This window comes from Dichomitus squalens (assembly GCF_000275845.1).
Source record: "Dichomitus squalens LYAD-421 SS1 unplaced genomic scaffold DICSQscaffold_3, whole genome shotgun sequence".
Taxonomy (NCBI): domain Eukaryota; kingdom Fungi; phylum Basidiomycota; class Agaricomycetes; order Polyporales; family Polyporaceae; genus Dichomitus; species Dichomitus squalens.
In genome coordinates this window covers 1,003,520-1,020,512 of record NW_006766885.1, presented here as the reverse complement: position 1 = coordinate 1,020,512, position 16,993 = coordinate 1,003,520, and the positions used below count along the sequence as shown (strand labels likewise).

Sequence of the window (16,993 nt, the reverse complement as noted above, 5' to 3'; positions counted from 1 at the left end):
GGATTAGACTCCTGTTAACGATGCACAGAGAACGTACCGAATGATGGTGTAAATACCTGACGTCATACGCTCTTGAAGCCGTAAGACGCGACGGTCAGTTCTATTTGCGACCCCGGGAGCTGTGCTAATCGCTACTATACAGGTACAGTGGGCCGCCGCTGCGCTATCGACTGAGGGCATGCTTTTTCGGCACAAGGTGCCCCGTGGGCCACCAATATCCCTACGGTGACCAGCTAGTGAACGATGTTACGAATCTGCAGACCTGGGACGAATGTAACTTACAAGGTCTCATTGCGCTCATCCCAGCAGCTAGTGATGCCAACTATGTGTGCCTCCAGGTCCGAAGAGATAAGGAACACACTCCCCATGACACTAGTCATATGTCAAGCGCCCTTAGACGCCGTCGCAGGCTTGACAATCACTTACGTATGTCCCCACGATGTCACGGTCCCGAGCCAGGAGCTTAGGTCTCCTGTATGGGCGCAACACTGGACACTACTTCTGTTCCAGGGTAAGATCAGGACGACGGTGAGACTTCTAAGCGGACCATGGAAAACGTGGGGGCCCGGGGCCGGTTATGGAACGCACAATGTCTTAGCCACGATGAAACGCGAGTGAGCGCGATCGGGGACGCCATCGGGGACGCGCGGCCAGAGTACGTTACTGCGTGGGAGGCCGACAGGAGACGGAGTGTGGAGTCTTGCGCGCTGCGAGCAAGTCTTGTTCGATGTGCGAATTCTACCTGAATCATACGAGGTCGCAGAAGTGCTTAGTAGATGCGCACGGTGCAATGTAGAAGCGGGCGTCAGCCGGAAGGTTTGAAGAGACCGAAATCGACGAGCGCGCACCTACATTTGGATGGCACCATTGTGGCGTTACACAGGAAGACATGACCACCGGATGTAAGGCGCACTGCTCCCTCGCGCACTCACGATGGTCCGACAGTAAGCTGCACAATGCGAGAACATCGGAAGAAGCGTGAGCGTGGAAGCCAAGGGGGCCATCATCAGTAGTGACATTGTACGTCAAGGCTGTGCCGCCAAGAATCTCGTACGTCGTCGCATCGCATAAACCGAAAAATCTGGGCCCCATCAGGGCAGCGACATCTGACGTAGCGTGGTTGCTCGAATGGAAGCTCGGCCGCCGGACGCCTATAATAGCGGAATGGAGGACAGGTCAGACTCCTGTGACCACGGAGTCGGCGCATTGGCGTGGAAGTGAAGATCAGAGTCGTACAAACCATTGATAGCGAAGCGAAGCGATCTGATTATATTGACCTGAGCGGGTGAAAGGTTTCAGACAATCGGACAGCTGACCAAGAAAAGATGAAATTACATAGAGATTGTTCGGCTATTGGAAAGTGGTGTCACACGCCTTTTTTGCACGCTTTTTCCTGTCACCGCTGAGCCATCGTGCCTTGGGGTTTCATACCGCAAAGGGCGGCACATTCTTCCAACAGCAGGATTGGGCTTTGGGAGCCCGAATTCCATGGGGAGGAATCGCACGTCTCACAGGATTACTCCACTCGCGGTTATGGACAACGGATGACGAAACCCGCCATCAGGGCAATTGCTTCCATGTTCGTTCTCGGCATGTCAGGAAAAGTGTCCTAACAACCTATTCTCCCTGATTTGAAGTCGTTGAATAAATGATAGTAGCATTGGTGACTGCAACTTACATAGGACGTTACACAACCCACAATCAACGAGAGTGGTGTACCACAGCCTCTCGTTCCCTGATTCGCGCTGAATGCCGAGACTCGAGCAGGCAACCGGCGCCACAGAAGGCGCCCTTGAACGTGTTTGAGGGTGTCAAGTGGACAGACATCCGCAGAGAGAAACCACGCTATACATTACATTATCGAGATGGTGCAGCATCCCGATTCGGAACGGAGGATCGTCGTATGAAGGTCACTTCGGTGAGGCGTTGTTCCGTAAAGCCACGAACTTGGGCGCACGGATCCTGATGCAGCCCCCTGATAGGAGAAAGTCTACGACAACGATTAGAGTTGTCCCGTTGCTAGATCACATATCCGACATCTCGATCGCAAGGCTGTGAGCTGCCAGCGCGAGGGGTATGAGAAAGATGGACACTCACAGCTACGCATGACGCGAGCCGAACCGGCGGCACGAAGTTGAACACTGCAGTCCAGGTTTCACCGAAGACGCCTGGCGCAGCAACGCGGCTTCGCAGCCCCGGTGTACAGATCCCTAGCAAGGGCGTGGGAGCGTCTCGCACAACGGGACCTGAACCCTCCAAAGGGATGAGGAAAGGGACGCTAGAAGCTGCGAAGCTGACCACTTGGTAAGACAGGGCGGCAACGCCCAGCACGTAATGCTAGATTATTCAGGATGCCCGACTTGCGACGATGACTGTCATTCCAAGACGCTTCCCTACTGCTGTGGTGGCCCGACGGATTCTGTGGGGGACGACAACATAGCCGGTAGAGTTCAGAGCGCAGTCTCCGGCGGATTAAAGGTGGCAGGAGTACCCGGACAAGTGGGACAAGCCACCACAAGTTCAATGGCGGTGAGGCATCATGCCACAAAGGTCGGGTGTATACCAAGAAAATAAGCGGGCTGAGCAGACAATCAGACACTATGACATGGTGGGCCGTGTCGCGTGAGGGGCAATACTCACAGTCGAACTAGAATCTCCTCCACTAGTCTTTACGCAAAACCGTCATGAGTTCTGTGATGCTGAGTGTCGTGATCGCGCTGGTCGTTAGTCAAAAGTGCGGAGGGAACGCCCTGAAATCAGCCCCGGAGGGTCGCAGCAGGAGGCATTTGTCAAGCCGATGATTCCAGGACAACTGAGCTTAGTACAACGCGTCCTGCGCGCACAACCTGCGGAGACAAAGGGTATAATATTCTTTCAAAAGCGATATCGAGGGAGCAATAGACAGGAATAGGAATGCGGCTCTTAATACAGCCAGGTCTCGCGCCGCGCATAGCACCCTGATGGACGGAGGGAAGGAAAGTGGGCATACGTACCGTTCACGTCTAGCAGCTCGTAACGGCATTAGGTTTGGAAGCGCAGCGCACTAGAATTCAGAAGACTGCGTGAATGTTTGATTGCTGACAAGACCAAGAACCATCGCGGGCGATACCTGGAAGGAGCTTTCTAACTAAACAGGGCCATCTCCCTGCAAATAGTGTGAGGGCATGGTATTGTCGAAGCCAAGCGCCATACCAGGATTGGATTGCAGTGGATAGATTAGTGATGTCGAACAAAAGGTGCAGAGTTGGCACGAAAGGGCAGATTTCCGCAGCGGTGAGATGAGATACATCACCTCGTGCTGATTGACTAGCCGTCCACCAGAGGCCGTCTATCTTTGTAATGGCACGACTTCATCGTTCTAACCTAGAGGAAGCTGTAAAGATGCCGTGGAAACGGGCCGGCTGGAGTGCGGCAGTATCTAGCGGCTGCTTCATGTCCAAACCCGCTGAGTACATGGTCTGGTCGGGACGCAACAACTCGCACACCAGTGAGTGGCATCACCTGTGTAGACCAGCGCAGACGACGGAGCGGAGGGGCTTGGGATCGCGATAGCGATCATAGCAAAGGAAGCAGGGGAGTGGGTTCGTGGATCCGGGGGAGGTGCCAGTGGTTCCAAAACCAAGTTCTTTTGGAGGTTCCCCGAAGCCCTGTGCCTGGGATGGTGTTTCCAGATGACTGCGAAGTGGGACAAAGGAAGAGGAAGCCGAGACCGACGGTGCTTCTCGCCTTGTTCGAGGCTGAGCCATCGTGGCACACGCGAATCGGCTGCTCAACAAAGACGCCGGCCCGCCACAGGCGCTTTCCTCCCTGCTTGTTCCCCATGTCCTCTCGCACGACCTCCTCAAAGGTTTCTTTCGCGGCCGTCACCCCGAACAACCTTGGTATGTCTGCGATACGTCTCGGGATCGATGGTACCTTACGCTTATGCAGGGACCGTGCGAAAGCTCAACTCTGTCCTCTTCCCCATCAAGTACAGCGAAAAGTTCTACAGTGACATCGTCCAGCCCGATGTAGAGGACTTCTGTCAGCTCAGTGCGTGTGAATGACCTTCTTTCCGAAGTCTTCGCTCACATTCCTATCGCAGTCTACTACAATGATATTCCGATAGGGACTATGTGCTGCAGGGTTGAGGAGAAGGATGGGCAGGCGAAGTTATACCTTATGACATTGGCAGTGCTTGCGGTACGTCAATCCTGCATCGGAATCTCGCCTATGCCGATGCATATCTCGCTCCACCTCGCAGCCATATCGCTCGAGAGGCATTGGCTCGCAGAGTCTGCAACATCTCATCGACGCTGCGGCCGCTCATACCAAGCCCAAAATCACCGCCATCTACCTCCATGTCCAGGTCTCGAACGAAGACGCGAAGCGGTTCTATGAACGGCATGGATTCAAAGAAGTGGGCTTGTATGAAAACTACTATAAGAAGATTTCGCCGCATGACGCGTGGATACTGCAAAGAGATATCGAGCCGAAGACCGTGGAGGGCAAGTGATAGATAGGGATATGGATGCGGGGTCACAGTAAGATACATTTGATGCGAGTCTACGTGCGAACTACAGAACGGGCTAATCCCCGACTCGTGCAGTACTGTCCGTGTCAGCGATACTATTACAATGCTTTGTACCAATACACCAGAGACACAGGGAGCGCATAACATAAGTCAAGACGCGAGGGAACGTAGGCTATGGTTTGTGCCGGGCAATTAGTCAGGGTAGGTTCTACGAAACATCGGTTAGCACGAGCAGCAGACGACGGGAGGCAACGCACGACGTACAACAAATAGTCGACTGTGGGAGCCTATGGATTGCTCTCGTCAACGCCGCAACGCTTCACCAGCTACAAGAACGGTTAGCAAATGATCACGATCACATGGAAGGACCGTCATACCTGGTGCCTCTTCAGTGCGTCCTTCCTCGTAAATGTCTTCCCACATCCCCCGTTACAGAAGAATGGCTTCTCACCGGTGTGCGTGTCGCGATGGCGCTTGAGGTCGTGCTGCCGATTAAACGATAGCGCGCACATGTCGCACGCGAACGGGCGCGGGGGGGAAGCTGGATACGAGCTGACCTGCTGAGCGTACGCAGCCTGGGACGGGTACTGTGCAGTTGTCATGTTGGACATCGCCGAGGGAGACTGCGGAGATGACGACAGTGGCGGCCCGTACGCGCTCGCCATCGTCTGCGTCTGCGAGTACGCGAGTGTGGGCGAGTGCGGGACGCCGTGCGAGGAGGAATGCGAGTGCGAGTACGAGTGCGAATGGGAGTGGGGGTGCGGGCGCCCCGCCACCTGCGAGCTCGGGCTGCCGTATTGGCTGTCCACGCCGTACTGGGACATGGACATGGACGAGCGTCGGTCTGATGTCGGGATGTGAGAGTAGTGTATTTGCCCGTCGCTGAGCTGGTATTGTGCGGCGATCGCCTGCGCTTGCGCGGACATGGCGTCGTACGCGGGGACAGACTGTGACGAATGGCTCGCGGCGCGAAGAGAGGGGTGGTTCTGGTACGCTGAGGAGGAAGAGGAGTAGTGGTCTTGCGACGCGTAGCCAGACGGGTATTGTCCGCTACCAGACCACTGGGTGGCGAGGGCGACGTTTGTACCCGGAGAGTACTGGTGCGAATGCCGGTCCGACATTGGAGGGACCAGGAGGCGAATTCAATGTTAGGATAGGAGGATGATCGCCATTCATATGTAGTCTCGCGAAGGCGCTCACCTCCGCAAGGGCGGCAGAGATACTCCAGGCACAATCTCACTGCCACAAAGGCGAGAGCTTCGGAGCTGGTTAGCGCAGGGCGCGAGCCGTTCTGAGCCGTTCACAACAAGTGTTACAAAATTATAAAAGGCAAAAGAAGTAAAGTGCAATAACACTGATCTGTCAAACGGTGAATGATGCCGCGGTATCGGGGATGGCTATAAAAGGTTGGTTCCAGCAGGTAATCTGGATTTTTACACAAAAGCCTTTGACGAGCGAGACGCAGAAAAATACGGGAGCTGGCCGCGTAAATACCCTCAATCTAGCCAATACCGGTCGTCGCTGCGCCCGATCACCTGTCTTTGGGGCTAGTCGGCTAGGTACGCGAGGTCACTATGACCCGAGATCCCGGAACCCTCCCGCTCCCGCCCCCAAGGGGTTTGTTTGGCGGTCCGGTGACGTCCTCGACGTTGCGTCACAAGAGGTCTGTTCACCGTGTCTACTCAACTCCCGGCTTCTGCGATTACGATAATCAAACCGAGGAAGTTCGACACGGTCAAGATCACAGCGCTCATTCCGCAGTCACCGTCGTGACAGCTCCTGCCCTGATCATGCTCGAGGACCATTGTGATGGGGCATGGTGCAGATGCCAACAAGCACCTTACTCGCCGAGATTGGCGCTGCGAGCGCAATGAAGCGTACGTGTTTGTTTATGCAGAGATGCCCAATGAACGGAAGCTCCGATTAGACAGCTTACATCACGATTTGAGACGCACAGGACCGGGCATGAAGGCTCAAGAGACGTCGGACCTCTCACTCGGTCTTGCGTGCAAGGCGGTCAAATCCAGCGCAGGGTCGCGCCGGCGACGTCTCAGAACTAGGTTTCCGAGCTGCAAGGGCCTACAGTTTTGTCTCAAGTCGTTCTGCTGTATAACAGCCACCCCGCCGCCACCATGCCCCCGTGGCGTCTTGCCGGTGACGTCGAGCGCCACCAAGATCAACCCAACGTGTCGATAGCCTCTGAGATCAGGCGAGAATTGACGAAACCCACCAAGTGGTCCAATGACTCGATACAAGTCGTTATTCCGTCGCGACTACCTCGATGACATCAGTCTCAATGCGATCAGAAGCGGGTAACAGAAAGAGGTTCAGCCTTTACAGTAGTTGTGTCAGATCACCCACCGTGTCTTGGAGTCCTGTCTGCATCCGTACATCATATCGAGCACGCATACTGCTCTCTACTGTAACAGGTTCGCTTACATCCTAACGTGCGAGATAACCGGACATGTCTCGCAAAGATGAGATTGTCATCACGCGCTGTTCGAATAGACACCAACTTGATTGCAGACATTAATGATCCATGCTTAATAGGGGATAGTGAAGCCGAGGAGACACCGCGGGACAACGTTTCTTCTCGCCTCGAGCGCCAACGCCTTGGCTCTTCATTTTATGTCCGAAACTGCATAAGGCCGATGAACAGTGCCCTGTGATCTGAATTTAGGGGACCACGAGGGCGGAGACCAATGAAGACGCTCTCCAACCACCTACACATCAGCCGTGACCGTATCGCTAGCAAGCATAAACGATGATGGTGTCTTGGCGAGGTGGATCGACTGTTATAGTGGTTGGATTCGGGCACAACTGGACGTCGGCCGGCGAGGAGCAGTGGTTGGGTTCTGCCGGCACTGCCCGGCGTCTGCCATTATCCCGAAAGCGGCAGGAGCGCCCTGACAGACGCGCGCAGGATGATCGGGCTCGTCCTCTCTTTTGCTATCTTTCTCCCAAGCCCCTGCAACGCGCTCAGCCGACAGGTTCCTTACAAACCCGTCTTGCGACCTGAAACACTGTACCAACTGACATATGCCAGCAACGTCGGGCGCGCCCTCACCAATAGAGAGTTTTCCTTAAGTTTCCAGGGCCCATCCCGCAACTTCAACATGGTCAAGCGCCCCCTACCGTCTGCGGCATCGCCAGACCGCCAGAACAAGAAGTCCAAGCCATCCGGGACAGGCCAATCTAGACTCGACTCTTTCTTTGGAGTCTCGTCCCGTCGCTCAATATCTCCCTCCCAGTCTACCTCTATCGGAGATCCAAGCTTAGCGTCCCCCAGGTCTAGGCGCGTCGTCGAGAAAGGGAAGAAAGTTGTCGATCATGTCCTGACTGACGAAGAACTAGCTTGGTCCCTTGCCTCTGCCGACGGCCTCGACTTAGAGGCGATGCGGAAGCTCGAGTCTCAGAGAAGCAACAATATTAATCTGTCAGCTGCCGCCCGCGACGAGAGCACAAACCCTGAGGTGATAGACGTTGACGCGCTGAATGAGACAGCTTCACGGAATGCTGCTGAACCTTCCCGTCATGCTACGCCCGCTGCGGCTGCCACGCCTACTATCGCGCTATCCCCCACCAGCAAATCGCCCCGTTCGTCGATGCCACAGCGGACGATTGGGAACGCGACCCCGTCGGAGAATCCAATTTACGAGCCCCTGAATGTCGATCCCCCATTGTATGACCCGGCATGCACTCCTTGGGCTCCCCAGAGCCCAGTCCCGTACTCGTTCCTGGCACACGCCCTTGCGACGCTCTCCAGCACACGCTCACGAATTGCAAAGTTAGACACGCTGACAAATGCATTGCGCACTATCTGCCGACAGCATCCCCCGTCCCTTCTCCCGGCATTATACCTACTGTCAAATGCTCTCTCGCCGCCTTATTCGCCCACTGAATTGGGACTGGGCCCTACGACCATCTCAAAGGCTATCCAGCACGTTTCCGGACTTAGTCCTGCTGCGCTGAAACGCCTGTATAATGCGACTGGCGATCCAGGTCAGCCTCGGGCTTTTTCCGATCGTGTTCTTTTGCTTTGGAAACTGAATGCTGTTGCCTGTCCAGGGGACGTAGCATTTGAGGCTAAATCGAACGTTAGAACTCTCATTCCCCATCCGCCCCTTCTCATCACCGGCGTCTACTCTTCTCTGTTGAAGATTGCCCATGCGAAGGGTCCAGGCGCCGCTAAGACCAAGCAGGCAATCGTAGAGAAGCTTCTGGTCTCTGCCCGAGGGGAGGAGACGCGCTACCTCGTCCGCACCCTAGGACAAAACCTCCGCGTAGGTGCTGTCAGAACTTCCCTTGCGGCACTTGCGAGGGCGATGGTCCTCACACCACCCGTGGAGCTATCCGCACCAACGCCGGACGATTCCCCTTTCCGCATTAGTGCAGAATTGCTCGAGGAGGTTAAGCCCTTGTTGGCTCAGAAGAAAGTTGCCGACGAAGCCCGCGATGCGCTGAACGACGTGTACCTCCGCGCAGAAAGTCTGATCAAGCGGGTCTATGTTCAGCATCCTAACTACGATCACATCGTGAAGGCGCTGCTAGAAGTCGGCCTTGACGGGCTCTCAGCCCAGCTGCCTTTGACTGTCGGTGAGTCGCGTTGTTGTGGTCAGATAAGACTCTTGTTTCACCGTGGAACATGCCGCACAGGGGTTCCATTACTTCCCACCTTAGGTTCCCCGACGCGCTCTCTTGACGAAATCTACGACCGGTTAGGATTCTTGCCTTTCACGGCCGAGTTTAAGTATGACGGCCAGCGCGCCCAAATCCATGCTTCGAGGGGTGATAATGATAGGCCGTTCGTCAAGCTGTTCTCGCGACATCTCGAAGACATGACCGACAAGGTAGACGCTACGAATATACTTTTCCCGCCGCCCGAGAGCTTCGCTGATCACGTCGACCCATCTTCAGTATCCAGACGTGGTCTCATTAGTTGACGGAATCTTCCTATCTACGCCGCAGACAGAGTCTTTCATCATAGACGCAGAGGTCGTGGCAATCGACCCTGGGACCGGCGCGCTCAAAACATTCCAGGAATTATCAAACCGCGCTCGTAAGGAAGTAAAACTTGACGAAGTGAAGGTCGCCGTCTGCGTCTTTGCGTTCGATCTCATGTATCTCGACGGTCAGGTGGGCTCGGCGGTCACCGATCCGCATTGTGTCCGCTTACGCAGACTCCATGCACGACGACAGATCCTGCTCGAGCGATCGTTCCGCGACCGCCGGACTGTGCTTCGAACGCGATTTCCGCCTTACACGCCGCCGCAGAAGGGCGCGGCACGTTTCGATCACGTCAAAAGTGTCGAAAGCGAAGATGGGCGGGAGGTCGTCGAGGAATTTTGGCAGGCCGCCGTCAACAGCTCCAGCGAGGGCCTCATGGTCAAGGTCCGTGCACGATCTTGCCATCCACGTCCTCGCCGCTGATGGCCGCAATCGCACTACAGCTTCTCGATAGCGGCGAGATCTTGGAAGAACCTAACCAAAAGAAAGACAAACCGCGTCGCAAGCCCTTACCTGCCACATATGAGCCAGGTGCGTCTAGGGTTATCATATCGCTCCCGGCCACGCTGCACCGCCCGGAGCTATCGATGCCGAAATTGACGCGTTATATATTCTAGACAAACGGACCTCCGCGTGGTTGAAGCTAAAGAAGGACTATGTGACAGGATTGAGCGACAGTCTCGATCTCGTTCCTATTGGCGCGTGGCATGGCAACGGTAGGAAGGCACAATGGTGGAGTCCTATCCTACTCGCCGTATGGGATCCCGACGCGGAGAAGCTCGTCGCGGTGTGCAAATGCATGTCAGGTCAGTGCAAAAGTGATCGGCCAATTCCATATGTACTAGTGTCGGCGAGGGGCGATTAACGGGCCATACTAGGCTTTACCGATGCATTTTATAAGGTACGAGAAGACACGGGTGCCGCTAGGGCCGGTGCTCGTCGTCATTCCCAACCGCCGCTGACCACAGAAGGACACCCAGAGCTTGCGTGAAAGATACCCCGAAGATTCTGACAGCTGTTCGTCGCGGCCCATGTGGGAGCCCGAGTGTGATACAGGTGGTGAATATGGGACCACCCGGTCTGCGAGGTGCTCTACTGATGAAGTCACCCGAACCTGTCTGTTAGGACTTAGACCGGAGGTCTACTTCAAGCCGCAAGAAGTGTGGGAAATTCGGGGCGCCGAGTGAGTTACTCTCCTCGTGCAGGACCGTACACTTGCTCTGAATCAGCCCCCAGTATCACAATCAGTCCTGTCTCCGTCGCAGCATTAGGGCTCGTGTCGCAGACAAGAGGACTGAGTCTGCGGTTCCCGCGCTTCATATCGCTCCGCGAAGACAAGGCCGTAGTAGACGCCAGCACGCCGGAATTTCTCGCGAATATATACCGCATGCAGCAAGCCGCTGGGAAGGATCAGACTGGTGCGGATGAGGGGGAGCTTGTAGATGTAGCATTGGATGACGGGGGCCAAGACGACGAGAGTGAAGAGTCGGAGGCAGATTCGTAGAGGTCCTAGTTGGTAGGGATTGTGGCGTAGATTTCGCTCCTCGAGCGTTCTCCGTGCAGATGATGAGAGCTACAGCATCTACGTCGGTGGCGCAAAACACCGACGAGCGTTCATACTTTCCTCTTTTGGATTACAGTGGCAAGCGGTACGCCGGACCGGATGAGACGGTTGTCTTCGGAGTCTTATCTGGGATAAACAGCGTCCCACTTCGTTGCTTCTTGCTCGTAGTCTTCTCACCATGAGGTTTCCCATCATCTTCAGTGCGCTGATGCTGGGTGCAGTGACGATCGCGCAGGCCAGAGAGACACTCGAGGAGGCGGGTCAGTGAATACTTGTCCTCCGGTCTCCCATCTAAGCTAATGGCACGCTGTCATACAACTCTATCAGCTGCGTTCGCTAGACAGTTGGTCAACAGCGTCTCCATAGGCAATATGGCCACTGTGTACCCAGCAGATCACGCGTCCCTAGCAGGTACGATTGTCCACGGGGTACTAGTCCCTTGAATGACGAACACCTTGCCCCTGAAGGAGAACCATTTTCCCTACAAGAATATTACGCCAGGCACGTTATTATTGAATCAATACCGCGCAGCACAGCTTACACCGGCTCTGACCTTACCGCGACTATTCGCAGCTGCCATGTGAACGGTTCGCTCACCTTGCTTTTCCTGCCGATCTCCCGCCATAGCCAGAATGTTTTGCTATCGCCCACCCATGCCGCTTCGGTCTCCGTCTGGAGTGATCGTCCTGCCGCAAGCCGGCCGCGAGTATCGCTGATAGGCAACGTGACGGTCTTCCCAGTCCTTGAAGAGACTCCCGACCGAGAGGCGATTCAAGCCTGCTATGTCGCGCAGCACCCGGACGCCCGCTGGTGGCTTCCCGGACCGAGGGAACCTCATATAGTCAGTCAAAACCCTCATGCGACGCATTCGCTAGCTGTCGTCATGATACGCTGCTGACCGCATTCTCTCTATCCATTTACGTTCCATTGCAGGCATACTGGGCTCGCTTCGATCCCCACGTATGTCGTATCTTTTGGTCTTCTTTTCCCGACAGGAGTTCGATCGCTAACGTCTCGACGCACTCCCCAGTCTGTTTATTACGTGGGCGGCTTTGGTAGCGAACACTTCATTGGCAATATTCCGCTGGAAATGTACCAGAATGCGAGCTTTCCGGATCACGCAACAGAAGTAGGAGTTGGGGGCAGGGTGCTGGTTACGCAAGATTGAACGTGCCGCAGCGCGCAGTGTCAGATTCTAGGGTCGCAACAGCGCAACATTGACGTAGCACGTAGTGATGCGCACACGGACACGCCTCTCGGGACATGGCTAGATAACGGTGTTATTTGGGCTACGTACATTCCACACCTAGGTAGCGCTCCTGCTGATGATCGCCCTTCACCCTCCCTACGAAACCCATCATGTACCCTTGTCGTATCTTTACATGTACACCATTAGCAAGGATCACTTTGAGCATATATAGGACAATCTGCGACAGCATGTCTCGCGTGAATAATGTCAAGTATTAGCTGATGAATGATAGGAGGCAGCCAAGCGCCTGCCATAGGGTGCTCAGATCGTGCCGATATTCAGGCACGCAACCCGCGAAGCTGTTTTGGTAGTTTATCTGACGGGCGAATGACAGGGACATCCCACCCGATGAGGTCACGTCTGGGGGGACATGCGCAATTGCGAACTTCGAAGAGAACAGTCGGGCTCCGACAGACTGAGGGGATGCGGCTCCGCGACGGCGGATGCGATCGAGAGGGCCCGTCTCGAGCGGGGCGGCTCGCATGACGGCTCCAACAATCTATCACTGACTTGTCAACCTATATCCTTAGCCGGGCACGCAGCGGCAGCTCACCATTTGACCTCATAGCCCCAGATACTGAATATGTCGGATACCGACAATCCACCCCAGTTCCCGTGATGTTCGCTCTGGGAATCCTGCAGGAGCAGACGCAAACAGGGTCCAAGCGAACGATGCTGCGAGCAATCACCATGTCGACATGATCGCGAGTATGGCGTCCCTCTTCGTCCGGATGAGTTCCTTGCTATGCGTATCCGTGGGCGTGGCCTGACGCCCTATTTCGAACACGTCCTCGACCGTGCGCCTCAGGGAGCCGTCCTGCAGCGCGTCCCGCCATCCCGCGTCCCTGTCATTCGCATCCTCCGATTCCAGCTGCAGGAGCCCGAAATTGACGACGAGCTCGCTCTTGAAGCAGATCGTCTGCAGCACGGACGCCGGATCCTTGCTGGGACGCCCGAGCAAGGCCAGGAGGTCGGACACGGAGACGGACGGGTACTTGCTTGTGCCCGAGGATCCACCGGTGACTCCTCCTCCTGAGCCTGCACCGTCCCGCGGGGGCGCAGATGTGGGCGAAGGTTCATCTGTCGTGGCCGCGGCACTGTCAGCGGTCGATTCTGCGCGCGGTCGCCGGCGTGGTTGCGCACGGGCACGCGCCTGGGGTTTAGGCTTCGAGCTGCTGGCGGCCTGGTTCCCTCCCAAGGCATGTCTGCATAGCATGATCTTGAATCGCGCGATGGTGTGCGTGAGAGGAAGAGCCGCGAAGAGGTAAGAGAGCGCGTCGATAGGGAGCGATGAGACGCGGGCGGAGACAGCATTCAGGAACATGGGAAAGTCGACGAAAGGTGTTGACGTCAGGTTGATGAGCTGCAGGGCAGGGGAGACGCATGCGGTGTTAGTATGCGTTGGCTGACGTGACGAGGGACGGCGAGCGGGCGACGAGCAGGGATGCCATCGTGCAGGGACAGGAAGGTTACGCTTACCAAGGTGAGCAGGCGGATACCGAGAGACCGCTGTGCCTCGTGTTCTTGTTCCAGCGCATGAAACACGACGTCAAGTGGCATCCGCATATCCCAGCGCGGCGCCGTTTCCGGGCGCGAAGGGGGTATTTGCCTCAGGAGGAGACGCGAATAGTGAACTGGGCGCAGTCGGGATGTCAGCTAGAACCCGAAGCGGAATGGAGCCGATCTACTCGCCCTCTTCTTTACGTTTCGTCGCAGCCTCGTCGCTCTCAAAGAGCGTCAGAATCCAGTCGAGGACGCTCCAGGCATGGTCGCTGACGGGCGCAGGCGCCGCGCCGTTCTCCCATTCCCCTACTTCGTCATCCTCGTCTTGCATCCTTGTCGACCGGCGGCCTTTTGTCTTGCGAGGGCTCGCCATAACGTCACCGTTGCCACGCTGAATGAAGCCTTCTCTGATGATCTCCCAGCAGCATCGAGCGTTCCGGACACGCAGCGCCTCTCGCGCGATGTGCGAATCTTCCAAGCCAGCACCATTGCCCGCCGGCGCGTCGGCATTATCAGGATAGGCCGGAAGAGCGCATGCAAGGGAACCGGGAGTGTTCGTTCGCGCGAACTTCATGAGGAGATCCTGAGCGGCGGCCGTGACCTTGGGTGATGGGGCAAGGGAAGACTTGTGCCGTCGCGACAGGGTTTTGCTGGGGCTTCCCGGTTCGAGCTTCATAGCCTCCTCCTCTATCTGATCTTCGAGGGAAGGTTCAGGGTACAAAGCGATGTAGAGCAGTTGACGTATGTGAGCACTAAGGTACAGAATATGCATACGTCAACACATTGAACGGTTTCGTCTAGTAATACGAGCCTCCCAATAACTAAGGGGTATATTGGACTCATGACAAGACGATGGAGGGCAGTTCACCGCTGACGCGGAGCGAGAGACAAGACACCACTTGAAGACCCTCCAAGTATTGTCTGGGCACTTCGTAGACGATCGGGTCGCTACTCGATTTGGGTGGATAATTGGCTCCTTCACGTAGAGTCACGATATATCATCATGATGCCCTTGCGCTGGAAACAACTCACACCTCAGAGTTTGTGGCTCGCGGCCGTTGTCTGGAGTCGCATCGCTGTCCAGGGATGCGTACACCTCATACCATTGGGCGCGCGAGTGAGCGTCATATGCTCGGCCGTTGAAGCAGGAATCTGCGCGCGAACACAGCACTCTATAGTGAGGGCCTCGCGCATGTGCTGGTGCGAGAGCTGTCGGGCAAGTGGTAGTATGGGCATGACTAGGACTAGAGACGTAGCTCGGCTGCCGTGGGCGAGAAGGTCCTCATCCGCCTGCATGAAGTGCACTAGACGGACCAGGCCCGACTTCTGCCTTCGTTCTCTCTTCCAATGTTCTCTTTCTGGCCATGACCGGTCAAGTTTTTGAAATAGGACGCTCATCGCGGGTCACAGATGGCGGCTCCGACGGCGACCACACTATGCCAAACCGACAGTGCCTCGACGTTGAAGGGTTCCATGTGGAACGTAAGTGGGGTACCATCTGAGGGACTCACTCGTATGGTTTGCTTTTGCGAGAGCGGATCTCGTCTAGCGCAGCTATCGCCGCTTCGTACTGTCCTTCGTCAAAGCAGTTATCCGCGAGGCTCCTCTCGTGCACGGTGAGATCCCTCTCTGCTGGAGATGCTGTCCTCGTCGCTGTCATTGTGTCTTGTTGCAGTGGCCTTTGCCCGGAGGATGTTCTGCAGCAGAATTGAGTAGATGGTAGACGGAGAAGACGAACGGCAGAGGATGAGCGCTGCGGCGGTGGCACACGCGCCAGCCCGCGGTCACGACGGACGCGTCGCGTCACACTGCGTATACGCGTCGCGTCGGGGATCGACACGTCGTTCGAGCATAAGCATGCATGCATATATGCACATGAATCATAGTAGCTACATGCAAGAGCACCTCCACGAGACTTGTATGCTACAAAGAAGCCATAAGGATGTGCGTACCGGCGCATATCGTAAGACGTAAGGAGAACAGACAGAAGCGCATGCATGAAAAACGTGGTCCGAGAGCAAAAAGCAGCATAGACATGTGAACAGCAGAGTCGTAGCAGATGTGGACGGGAGCGGGGTATATAACACTGATGTCACGGAGGCGACGACGCGGGTTCAAAACACCCTGTAGTCCTTGTAGGGGACCGCTTCGGGGACCGACGAGCGAGGCTTACTCCTACCCCCCCTGTCCCCTCTTCCACCCTTCCCACCACCGCGCCCCCTCTTGTGGTAGGCACCCAAGTCTTTGGAGATCTCCCCTTGGGGGCGCGACCCATCGCAATAGCAACATTTGCAGTCCCGCTTCCCGTTTGCCTTCATCGGCTGGCCATCGAGCAGCCACTTGAGGTGAGGGAGGAACTCTGTGGGAGATCGGAACCGGTCTACATAGACGGATCCTGAGATGCAAAGCACCAGCGTGGTGAGAATCTAGTGATGTCACGAGGAAGACGTGGGTGGCTCACCATGAAGGTAATGGTCCGTGCGAGGGGTATGCAGATCACCCTTCTTGTGCGTCCACAGAACGTAATGTTCCGGAAGAGAGGAAAGGAGTATTTGGTCCGGAGGCGTAGGAACTAAGCATGACAGACCAGACGGGGATCACTAAGGACCGGGACTTGGAAGCATAGCAAAGGAGACGCACGCTGAACACCCTCCTGAGCCAGTTCTGCCTTCACTACGGTGTCGTACAAGAACTTCCCAAGCTTGGACCTCCACAGCTTATCAATCTTCGTGCCCGTCTCGACCTCCTCGTAGTAATTCACCTCGCCGTTTGCGTCGGGAGTCGGATCTGTTTGGAGAGGCTGCATCCCCGGCGCGGCATCGGTAGTGTCTTCATGGAGAAGGATGAACATCGTCTTCTGGTGAAGCAAAACTTCGTACAAAGCCGTCCGATAAATGCGCTGCAATGTATGAGGTGTAGTCTGTGCCATAGCGGCAGAGATGGTGGTGGTTGAGGGAAGAGAGCGGGGCGGATTCCGGAGACACAATTATTGGCTCGACAGGCCTGGGTAAGTGGATTACATAAGCATGGCAATGCCCGTGAGTTCAAAGCAGTGTTTAGTCATACTATGGGTCTTCCCAGAGCCCCCAGAAGGTATGTGATAAACTCAGGGCTGTGAAGACAAAGATTAGATCCGACTAGAGTCGAAGCAAGATCT

General features: G+C 55.8%; 6 protein-coding genes across 6 annotated transcripts; 3 read left to right on the top strand and 3 right to left on the bottom strand.

Moving 5' to 3' along the window:
• Nucleotides 1-1,377: 1,377 nt before the first annotated feature.
• On the top strand, nucleotides 1,378-2,379 carry DICSQDRAFT_132887 (uncharacterized protein). Its single transcript, XM_007361879.1, has 3 exons — nucleotides 1,378-1,626; nucleotides 1,679-2,039; nucleotides 2,098-2,379. Exons 2-3 carry the CDS (start codon nucleotides 1,966-1,968, stop codon nucleotides 2,306-2,308), a joined length of 285 nt encoding a protein of 94 aa, XP_007361941.1. The 5' UTR covers nucleotides 1,378-1,626; nucleotides 1,679-1,965; the 3' UTR covers nucleotides 2,309-2,379.
• A 1,441-nt stretch (nucleotides 2,380-3,820) lies between these two features.
• Nucleotides 3,821-4,495, top strand: DICSQDRAFT_51338 (acyl-CoA N-acyltransferase; the record flags this gene model as incomplete). Its single annotated transcript, XM_007361878.1, has 4 exons — nucleotides 3,821-3,881; nucleotides 3,931-4,032; nucleotides 4,085-4,182; nucleotides 4,244-4,495. 4 exons carry the CDS (start codon nucleotides 3,821-3,823, stop codon nucleotides 4,493-4,495), a joined length of 513 nt encoding a protein of 170 aa, XP_007361940.1.
• Nucleotides 4,496-4,890: 395 nt separating this feature from the next.
• On the bottom strand, nucleotides 4,891-5,043 carry DICSQDRAFT_30939 (uncharacterized protein; the record flags this gene model as incomplete). The annotated part of the gene is made up of 1 exon (XM_007361877.1): nucleotides 4,891-5,043. A coding segment is annotated over one exon (153 nt), but the record flags the coding sequence as incomplete, so codon positions are not given.
• Nucleotides 5,044-8,118: 3,075 nt separating this feature from the next.
• Nucleotides 8,119-11,024, top strand: DICSQDRAFT_51288 (ATP-dependent DNA ligase; the record flags this gene model as incomplete). The annotated part of the gene is made up of 11 exons (XM_007361876.1): nucleotides 8,119-8,539; nucleotides 8,582-9,109; nucleotides 9,170-9,363; nucleotides 9,431-9,649; nucleotides 9,713-9,904; nucleotides 9,964-10,051; nucleotides 10,138-10,326; nucleotides 10,399-10,421; nucleotides 10,501-10,579; nucleotides 10,646-10,703; nucleotides 10,757-11,024. 11 exons carry the CDS (start codon nucleotides 8,119-8,121, stop codon nucleotides 11,022-11,024), a joined length of 2,259 nt encoding a protein of 752 aa, XP_007361938.1.
• Nucleotides 11,025-13,018: 1,994 nt separating this feature from the next.
• DICSQDRAFT_166348 (uncharacterized protein) lies at nucleotides 13,019-15,496 on the bottom strand (the record flags this gene model as incomplete). The annotated part of the gene is made up of 5 exons (XM_007361875.1): nucleotides 13,019-13,413; nucleotides 13,477-13,696; nucleotides 13,813-13,967; nucleotides 14,038-14,588; nucleotides 15,348-15,496. 5 exons carry the CDS (start codon nucleotides 15,494-15,496, stop codon nucleotides 13,019-13,021), a joined length of 1,470 nt encoding a protein of 489 aa, XP_007361937.1.
• Nucleotides 15,497-15,685: 189 nt separating this feature from the next.
• DICSQDRAFT_152531 (uncharacterized protein) lies at nucleotides 15,686-16,891 on the bottom strand. Its single transcript, XM_007361874.1, has 3 exons — nucleotides 16,477-16,891; nucleotides 16,298-16,408; nucleotides 15,686-16,231 (listed from the first exon to the last, which is right to left on the bottom strand). The coding sequence occupies exons 1-3, from the start codon at nucleotides 16,763-16,765 to the stop codon at nucleotides 15,951-15,953; spliced, it is 681 nt and encodes a 226-aa protein (XP_007361936.1). The 5' UTR covers nucleotides 16,766-16,891; the 3' UTR covers nucleotides 15,686-15,950.
• Nucleotides 16,892-16,993: the final 102 nt, after the last annotated feature.